Source organism: Elaeis guineensis, chromosome 1 (assembly GCF_000442705.2).
Source record: "Elaeis guineensis isolate ETL-2024a chromosome 1, EG11, whole genome shotgun sequence".
NCBI lineage: Eukaryota > Viridiplantae > Streptophyta > Magnoliopsida > Arecales > Arecaceae > Elaeis > Elaeis guineensis.
The window spans coordinates 169,261,674-169,271,206 of NC_025993.2; the positions used below are offsets into that span (position 1 = coordinate 169,261,674).

At 38.9% G+C, this 9,533-nt stretch overlaps 1 protein-coding gene across 1 annotated transcript; it reads left to right on the top strand.

Moving 5' to 3' along the window:
• Positions 1 to 2,907: 2,907 nt before the first annotated feature.
• Positions 2,908 to 6,883, top strand: LOC105060182 (chorismate mutase 2). The gene is made up of 5 exons (XM_010943791.4): positions 2,908 to 3,230; positions 5,899 to 5,985; positions 6,065 to 6,208; positions 6,282 to 6,374; positions 6,490 to 6,883. The coding sequence occupies exons 1-5, from the start codon at positions 2,925 to 2,927 to the stop codon at positions 6,736 to 6,738; spliced, it is 879 nt and encodes a 292-aa protein (XP_010942093.1). The 5' UTR covers positions 2,908 to 2,924; the 3' UTR covers positions 6,739 to 6,883.
• The last annotated feature ends 2,650 nt before the right edge of the window (positions 6,884 to 9,533 follow it).

Below are 9,533 nucleotides of genomic sequence, written 5' to 3' on the forward strand. Positions count from 1 at the left end.
TCGTTGCCGTGGGACGCTGGAAAGGATTTTGTGGCCAGAGTACCTGGTTAGACCGCAATTGTCGTTTGAGGGCCTGATTTGCGGCGCTGTTTCATTTTGATGTGATTGGAAATTGATAGGCTGAGTATACCTGACACCCAAGGTCTGAAATCTTCTGGCTATTCAATGTCAGGCGCTTGCATGCTAGGATATTTTTTTCTTCTTCTTTTTTTTTTTTATCATGCCTTTTATTCTTTTTAACTTTTTTTCTTTTTTTTGAGAAGCTGACTTGGAGTTAGCTTGGAAAATCTCTTTCCATCCTATTTGCGGGAGCTAGACGCCCTGTTTTTATTTTTTTATTTTTTAAAATCATGGCTTTTTTTTCTTTTTCCCTTGACTTTTTGCTATGGGAGGAAGAGGATTCCCTCCTCAAGTCCGGAGCGTTGTACTGGAATTTTTTTTTCGTTTCTATACCTTTTTTTTTCTCCTTTTTTTTTCCCCTTTTACTTTTCCACGACATGCTGCCTGGAGCCATCTTCATTATGGAGGAGGGGAGATCTCTTTCCCTCCTTTTTTTTTTTTTTTTCCTTTTAATTCGGAGCGACCGTACCACGATAGAAAGAGGTAAGATCTCTTCCCCTCCCAGCATCTTGCAGTGGCTAGAAAGCTAGAATCGTTCTTGTTTCTCCTCCCTACCTTTTTTTTTTTTCTTTTTTTTATAATTCTATGGAAGACAGAGAGAAGATTATTGGTGCAAATGAGTTGGATCGGATTGGATTACGCATGTCTCCGATCCAATCTAATTTTTTGATCGGATCTGAATATTGAATCTAAATCCAGTCCAATAAAAAATCGGATCAGATCTATATTCAAATTTTTTGATCTAATGGATCGTTTGGATTGGGTTAGATCAGGTCCATGTATAATCCGGTCTCGATCTATGAAATACGGATTCAATTCAGATCCGGATTGATTTGGATCTAGATTATAAATAATATGATCAACGATTTATAAACCATCTTATTTGCACCATAAATTTTAATCCTAATGTATGAGACTATTAGAGCCTTCATATTTCACATTCTTCATCCAATAATTCAAAAAGTCTAATCACATTTTTTTTACCGTGGTCTTTGACTTGATTAATCCAAAGTCAAAATATTCTAACAAAATTTTAAAAGATAAGAGCTTAAAAATCAATAGAATGCGAGCAACAAATATTAAAGCAGTCTCGATCAAAATTAACATTCATGTAATATAAGGATAGAGGGAGATGAAGGATGGGTTCGGGTTCAGTTGTTCAGATGAATATTCTAATCTCATATTGGGTTTGGGTCGGATTGGATTGGGTCATTTATCTCAAAATCTAAATCAACCTAAAAATCTTTACGGATCGAATCGGATCGGATCAAAATTCAGTAATTTCAAATTTGATCTGAAAAATGGAATGGGTCTAATTTTAAAATCCAATCTGGATCCACAGATTCTTTAAAGTGATTCGAATCTGGTCTACATAGATCAGATTGGGTCAGATCATGGGTCAATCCGGCCTACTTGCAGACCCGAGGAAAGATAAAGTATAGCAGGGCCCCTAATAATCAGAGCGCTGAAGTCTTTGATAAACAAGGATCACGGCGGAAGGTTTGTGTTCTTTTGGATATAAGTGGAAAGAAGCGTCTATTCCTAAGCTGGAAGATTGTGTCTCAAATTAAAAGTCAGATGTTGGGCATTCTAGATGCAGCTAAGCCGGACAGCAACCATTCGTTGATTTCAACTCATTCTTTTTGTCAACCGCTCCTATGATTTAATTTCTGCCTTGTCCCTCGATAAAGTTGGGGTCACGTCTGAGTTTTGGATTATATAATTACGGTCAAGGCTGGCTTGATTGAGATGCACCTACACTAGTACCGAGTTAGCCTATCTTGTCTGAGGTTTTCTTTATTTGTTTTTCCAAATTTCTGGAAATAAGATTATACCTAAAGAGCTATTCTACAACCGTATCCAGGGGTGCCATGAATTCTTTTTTTGAGAACAGTGGCACGACCATATCGAAACTCGAAGGCTCGAGGCATGACTAATGATTCGAGTCTGGTAATGTATAGTTTCCTAAATTTGACTTTCCAAGCTCTTTTCTTTAAAAACAAAAAACGAATACATGGAAGCATTGACCGAATCATATTATTTTCTTTTTTTGCACGTGCATAGTGTGTATATTTGCGAACTTTGTATATTAAACATCGCAATACCTTAGTTTGTCGGTAGGTGGATAAGTATTTATACCCCATGGATAAATATATTCATTGAAAAATAATTTAGCAATACAGAGAAGTTTATCCATCGAACATGAAATTATCCGTTGGATTGGCAGTTTAGTGATAGACCAGTCCAACTATAAAAAGACACGCCAGTATTGCTCTCTTTCCCTGCGTTGTATGTGTCCTTTAGTGGTGGACGCTAAGCTAATGGACCTGGTCCAAACCAACAATTTTCTCCCTAACAACGGGCCCAAAAGAGCTAAAGAAGGCGACAGCAGGCATGTTATCAAAGTTTGGTGCATTCACCAGGGAAGGAGATCCGGCTTGGTTCGCTGACTTTCTTCGATTCCATTAATGGGAAAGGCAAATTAATACATGCGACTCACGTTTGGACGCGCCGCTGTTCTGACTTTGTCTTCGTGGACCTCGGAGCTCTCTTATCTCCTCCTCAACGGTTAACGTTCGGCAGAATTTAAAACTAATCAAAACAAACAATTACTTCCAACCACAATGAAAAAAAAAAAATTCAACGGAAAGCAGGGAAGCTAGCCTTCAAGAATGTGAGCCTCCACCGGCAGCGGCTGCCTCTCGCTTTCGGAGCGGACTTTCAAAGCCCCAAGCAGTTTAAAACACACTTCTCGGTCTGCGATAGCTTCTACTCCTCCAGGTTTCTTCCTCTTCTCTCTTGCAATGGCTTCTTCTCCTGCTACTCCGTCCTTCTCTATGTTTCCTCGTTTCCTCTCCTTTGCTTACGGTGTACTGATCATCTTCTCTTCTTTCTGCCATTGTCGGCGTCTCCAAGATTCTTCTCCGCAAGGTTTGACGCTCGACTCGGTGAGAGATTTCCTCACCAGGGAGGAGGACACGATTGTGTTCAGCCTCATAGAGAGGGCCAAGTACCCATACGATTCCCCGACGTACGATCCCTCCTATCTCCATGGTAAGTTATCCCCCGTCGAACTCTTTGTCAGGGAGACAGAGGCTGTTCAGGCCAAGGTGCGATCTTTTTTCTCTTCTCTCGATCTCAGTGTTTGTCTTCTTTCGTGCTGTGAATTTTGATCGATTGTTCGGAGTTTATGAATAAAAGTTGTTCTGTCACTTTTGTTTGTCATTTTGTGGATCGGGTAATGTAATCGTTAGCACCAGTTTGACTTTTTTCTTTTTAAAGTGCCGAAACGCCAACTGAATTGTTTTATCTATCTTAATTGTGTCAGATACTAATCTAATTATTCCGTGGTACATCAGGATTCCAACATTTATGAAGTTTGTTTTGTATAGGGAATTCTTCCTCACTTAAAACGTTTGTGAAAATATTTTCTTCCGATAGGGATTTATTTGGGAGAGCGTACGGTATGATTGATTATTTCAAAGAAAAGCACAATATAAGATTATGGTTTGGTATACGACATATTCTCAGAAATATTTTGGTTGTTAGATGCAGTTGTTGGTATTTTGTAATGGTATCTTCCAAATGAAAGTTGTTCTGATCACTTCTATTAATGAAAAATTATATCCAACGCCCGGTATATCAGCTCAACAGTACATGGGCTAATCCTTTTTCCACCATGTTTGTTTCTCTGACCACCTTAGCATAAGGAAAATATAGAGGAAGTGAGCTTTCTACCCCCTCTCTCAAGCGAGCAGATCCTAGCCACCCTCCTCTCCCGAGTGCGGCTTCTCTCTGAGAGCTCCACCCTCTGACCCTCTCATGAGCATTCGTGTCTGTCTGACTGCCTCAGCCAGAAGAAAAATGGAGAGGCCCACGCAAGCAAGTTTGAGATTGGTGATAGTGCCTTTGCCAGAGCAAACGACCCCAGCCTAACCGGACTTGGACTTGCATGGGGAGGAATTGCCGGAACCCCAGGAGGACAGGACAGTGGCATTGGTGAAGGATTGCTTGGGGAGGAGGATGGTATTGATCTCGAAATATGCGGCCAGCTCTTGTGGCGAAGAGTCGGAGGAGACCAATGGGAAGAGGAGGAAAGGGAAGAGGAAAAGAGCAGCAACCGTAGATGGCAATAGATATCAGGAACAGCATGTTTTTTTCACCTTTCCTTTCATTTTTCTTATTATTTTCTTCTGTATTTATGGGGGGAGGGAGGGTCATGCGGTGAAAAATAATCTGACTCACTGCTAAGCTGATGCATTGGGAACAGGATATAATTTCCGAGGGTTTTGCTACTGTGTTCCGAAATCATTTTTAATTTTTTTATTATTTACTTATTTCTAACCATCAAATTAGAGATGGACTATTTGGATTTCAACCGGTTGAGATGCAAGTGTACATAATCGATGCAATAAATATTTTAAAATTTAAAATTATTTTATATCATAATTAAATTAATTTTGTTCTCTTTTCAAAAAATTTTCTCCGTGTTAAGGTCCGGGAGTAGGCGGTGGTGTGGAGAAGCCGTAAGCCAGTTGATGGGGTGTGCAGAACTTGTGGTGGTGCGAGATGGGAGAGGCGATTTGCGGTGGTGCGGAGAAGCTACGGGTTGGAGAGATTAGGATTGTGGGGCAGCGCAGAAGTCGAGGCCTATTGGGAAGAGGAGGATAGGGGGTGTTGGGGATTGGCGCAGAAGACAGGGGTAGGGCTGGGCGGGTGTGCGTAGAGGAGGGCAGCACAGGGTGAGGGGAGGTTTGCAGCGGTGCTAAGAAGCTGCAGGAGAGATGGGGAGTGTTGGAGAGTGGCATAGAAGGCGAGGGCGGACGTGCATAGGGGAGGGCGGCGTGTGGTAGGGGTTTGTTTACGATGGCGTGGAGAAGTTGCGGGCCGATGGGGAAGGGGTTGTGGGGTGACACAGTAGCCAGGAGTGGGTTTTGGGGGGGGAGTGGGGGGGGGGGATGGGAGGTGTTGGGGAGCAATGCAGAAGGCAGGGGTGGGTGCGCACGAGGGAAGGCAGCGTAGAAGCCATGGGCGCTGAGATGGGGGGTGTGTTGGGGAGCTCAAGGGCAGAGGAGCCGCAGGTGCTCGGGATGGGGGGTTGGAGGGAATAGGACGAGTGTGGAAGAGGGCAGCGCAGAGGCCTTGGGTGCCGAGGTGTACAGTGGGCGGAGGAGCCAGGGTGGTCGAAAGGTGGGGTGTGGGGAAGACGAGGGCGAAGGAACTGCAAATGAGGGGTCGGAAGGGGCACGAAGGAGCTGCAGGTGGAGCTGGGTGGGGGGAGGTATGGGGGGGGGCCGAACGCGAAGAAACCACGAGTAGAAAAAAAAATAATTAAAAAATAAAATATATAAATATAATAATATATAATATTTTAATATTTTTTATAATAAAATATTATAATGAAGTACAATAGTAAAACCCAACTTCTTCACTGTTGTCCATTATCTTATGAATTGGATACTGTAACCATTACTTCTGGTTTGAACTACATTTTACATATAAATTGCTCCCTGTGCAAAATCTTTTTGACTGTAATGATTGCTTATTAATGTGTGACTCGAGTGTTACTTGCGTTGGTTTAGTTCCATCTATAGCAAGCTAGTAGGTTGTAAAAATTGAGCATCGTTGCTTTCAGTTCTCAAGGCCCGTGACAAAGTTCAGCAGAATGTGTCATGCGTCTTTATCTCCATATCAATTTTGAGTTGTTGCTCTATGTCCTTATTTACCGCAGTATTTTTCATTACATGAAGAGTTTTATGATCCAACAACATTTTATAGGCTGGACGATATCAAAACCCAGAGGAGATTCCCTTCTTCCCCAATAATTTACCATTGTCTTTAGTACCTCCTTACAAGTTCCCACAGGTAATTGACCCAATCCAACTTTGGCTCCACAGTTTCAGCATTCATACTTCTAACGTTCTGCATTCTATTCCAACTGCAGGTGTTGTATCCTGCAGCTGCTTCAGTTAATGTGACCAAGACCATATGGAATTTGTATTTTAATGACTTGCTACTACTGTTCACTACCAAGGGAAATGATGGCAACTATGCACTAACAGCAGCATCAGATCTTGTATGTTTGCAGGTAACCATTGTTAAATCTGAATCATTATCCTCATAACTAAATTCTGGTTCTGAGTAGCATTTTATTTTCTCAGGCCCTCTCAAGAAGAATTAACTATGGCAGATTTGTAGCGGAAGCGAAGTACAGAGATGCTCCCCAAGACTATGATCCTGCAATCCGTGCTCAGGTCTTCCATTACACCCTTATATTTCTCATACTAAATTTTGCTTTATGTGCCAACTTCATCACCCTCTATGAACTTTCTGCAAGTTTGATAAGTACTGCATATCCTTTTTATTCAGGACAAGGATGCTTTGATGAAATTATTGACATCTGAAAGTCAAGAAGAAGTGGTGAAGCGAAGAGTAGAGAAGAAGGCCATGGTGTTTGGGCAAGACATAACCTTGGGTAAGAATTATACATGTGACAGTAACGGCAACCGAACCAACTATAAGGTTGATCCCTCGGTACTTTATCGTCTTTATGGAGATTGGGTTATACCTCTGACCAAGCTTGTTGAAGCTGAATATCTTCTCCACCGTCTTGATTGACCATAGTACTGGTTGTATCTTATTCTGTGATAGTGGGTTTGGATGGTTGGGAAGTCACAAAAGTAGCTATCCCATTGTCTCCATGCTCCGCAGTACTTGTTCTATTTTTTTTCGAAACTAAGAAATAACAGATAAGTATATAGTATATTGAGGATGTTTGATTCGTCCTACAAATCTTTGAAGTTTGATGTGTTTATTTTCTCTCTTCGTATCATGTACAGAGTCGAATAGCAGAGCTTATTTGCTTCTCATAGCAGCTTGTTTAATACTTAGTTGTCCATAAAAGGAGCTATGTATGAACTTGTAGTAGTAGCATTCATCAATATATTGTTTTTTGAGAAGAATTAATCAATATATTCCATAAGCATCAGTATTCTCTAAGCTATGGCTTAATGTCTACCATTTATCTATGTGAAGGTTGTGATCCCTTTTAATGGTAAGTACAAAATGGAAACAGAAATTACGAGGAATCGACATAGACTTAGTGTAGATCATTGCCATGCTAATCTCATGTTATTAAGATACTGAAATCCATCTAAAAAGGTGTTTTTGTATCCCGAAAATGTTTTATTCATAGAATTCATGGAGTCTCAATCTAATATTAAATCCAATTCTATTCATAACCTTATGTTTTTTTCATGGAAGGGAAAAAAATGAAAACAAAAGAAAAGATTTGAAGCTTATGATGAATACTTACTTGACCTGACGGATGGAATTCTCTGCCCACAGTGGAATATGATCCAAGGTCTGATTTATTCATACTGATGCCAAAAGACTTTGATAAAGGACAAATGGGCTGCCATGATACCATCTTTCTTGTTATTCATACCAACCAAAGCTACCAAGGGCAAAAGAAGCTTTGAGGCAATTAATTTTGGCTAGATATAATATGACTTAGCACAGATTTCTTTAATTAAGGGAAGTTTTTATAGCTTGTTTAGACCATCCAGGATTTAAACCACTTGCTTGGAATTCTCCTTACCTCAAGGAGGAAGTTGAGATGCCTTCTCCATCAGGGCAGTGGATCCTTAGAAAGAACGAAGCAAATTGACCAAGAGAACATACGCAAGTCTAATTTTGGTTTCTTAAAGTTGCAAGCTTGGATTGAGAGGACAGAATTATCTCACTAAAAGAATACTTGGACGTCATATATTATTGATCCGATTGGGAAGAAAAAAAATTTTCCTTCAACTCAAAAGAAAATTAATCAGAAGAAGGTGAAAGAGTTTTAAAAGTATCGCTTCAGTCTCATTTTCTTTAATCGGTTCTCTACATCTTTTAAATTGAAATACATAGCCTCTATATCCAATAGCAAAGTCCGCTCTTGCATAATTAGAATTTAATTTTTTTCTAGTTTCTAGAAAAATATCTGGCCTTATACAACTTAGGTTGGATTCTTTTCATAGTTCAAATAGAACTAGATCTCTAAAATATATGATTTTAATAATAATAATAATAATAAATATTAAAATATTATAGAAGGTAATCTCGATTTGTACATAAACTTTGTTTGCTATTGCTCCATCAAATTCTTCACAGACTCAAAAATAACATCTAGTCAAAATTTTTTTGTGAGAATGAAGGTTTCGATTTGATCAGCCCATTTTTAGACAAACGATAGAATTTTGGCTCATTTCAACCTCTTAAAAGGTTGGTCTAAAATTGTAAATCTTAAAAAAATAATTAATTTTTTTAAAAAAATTATTTCAATCGAATGTCGTATGATCAAGTTATGGCCTTCTAAAATTTAGCATATAATTTCACTTTATGATATGATATATTTTGCTCCTAGATCCTATCTAACCCTATTAGTGGTACTAATGGCTAAAGGAATCTACATTGAGCCCGTCGATCCTCCTAAATATTCGTAATAATCAAAGTAATTCATATCACGTTTGATGATCCTTCTGTAGTTACAGTAATTTACATTGAGTTTGATGATCCTTATAAATATATATTTATAGTGGTCAAAATAATCTATATCAAATCTGATAATTATCAATTATATATAGAAAAGAATATAAGATATTTGAGAGATCTCGGGAACTAGGTTTCTCCTACTTATGGATCAACCACAACCTTGTAACATATCTTTAAATTAAAGAAAAATTAAGAAGAGAAATGAAACAAATGAATCAATCATGAAATAGGAGCATATGCATTACCAAAACCAAGTGAAAGATAATGTGCAAGGCAGTCGCCATGAAAATTAGTTGCAATCCCGAGGAAGTGACATTATTTGATGAGATTGACTTGGATCTGCTAGCTTGCACGCCTTCTTTCAGCATATGTACTAGAAACCGGATTCAAACCCAAAATGTGGCACTTCCACCATTATGTTTTCGAAAAAAAAAAATTAATGCACACAATGCTTTGGAGATCAACACGTTAGAAACTACAATATCTTAATATAGATAATTGTATAGGAATTAGAAGATAGCAAATAGATGGCTCTCCAAATATGCAAAATTACAATAGAAAAAAAAATCTCCTGGTATATTACACTGTACAACTATAAATAACAAAAATGAAAGCAAGAATGAAAAAATTACACAAAGAACTAATTGACCCAAGGAATTGTTTATGAAATAAACAAATGGCACAAAAGACAAGCTTTAACGTAAAAATGCAGATGGATAGCCCAACTTAATACCAAAATGCTCAAATAATAAGACCTCTGAATAAGCATGCAACTTAGGTTGGGTTTGATTCGAATTTATCGACCCAATCCAAATTAAGATTTTATAAATTTGGGTTTGGCTTGGGCTAAAAATCCCAACCCAACCTTTAGTTGG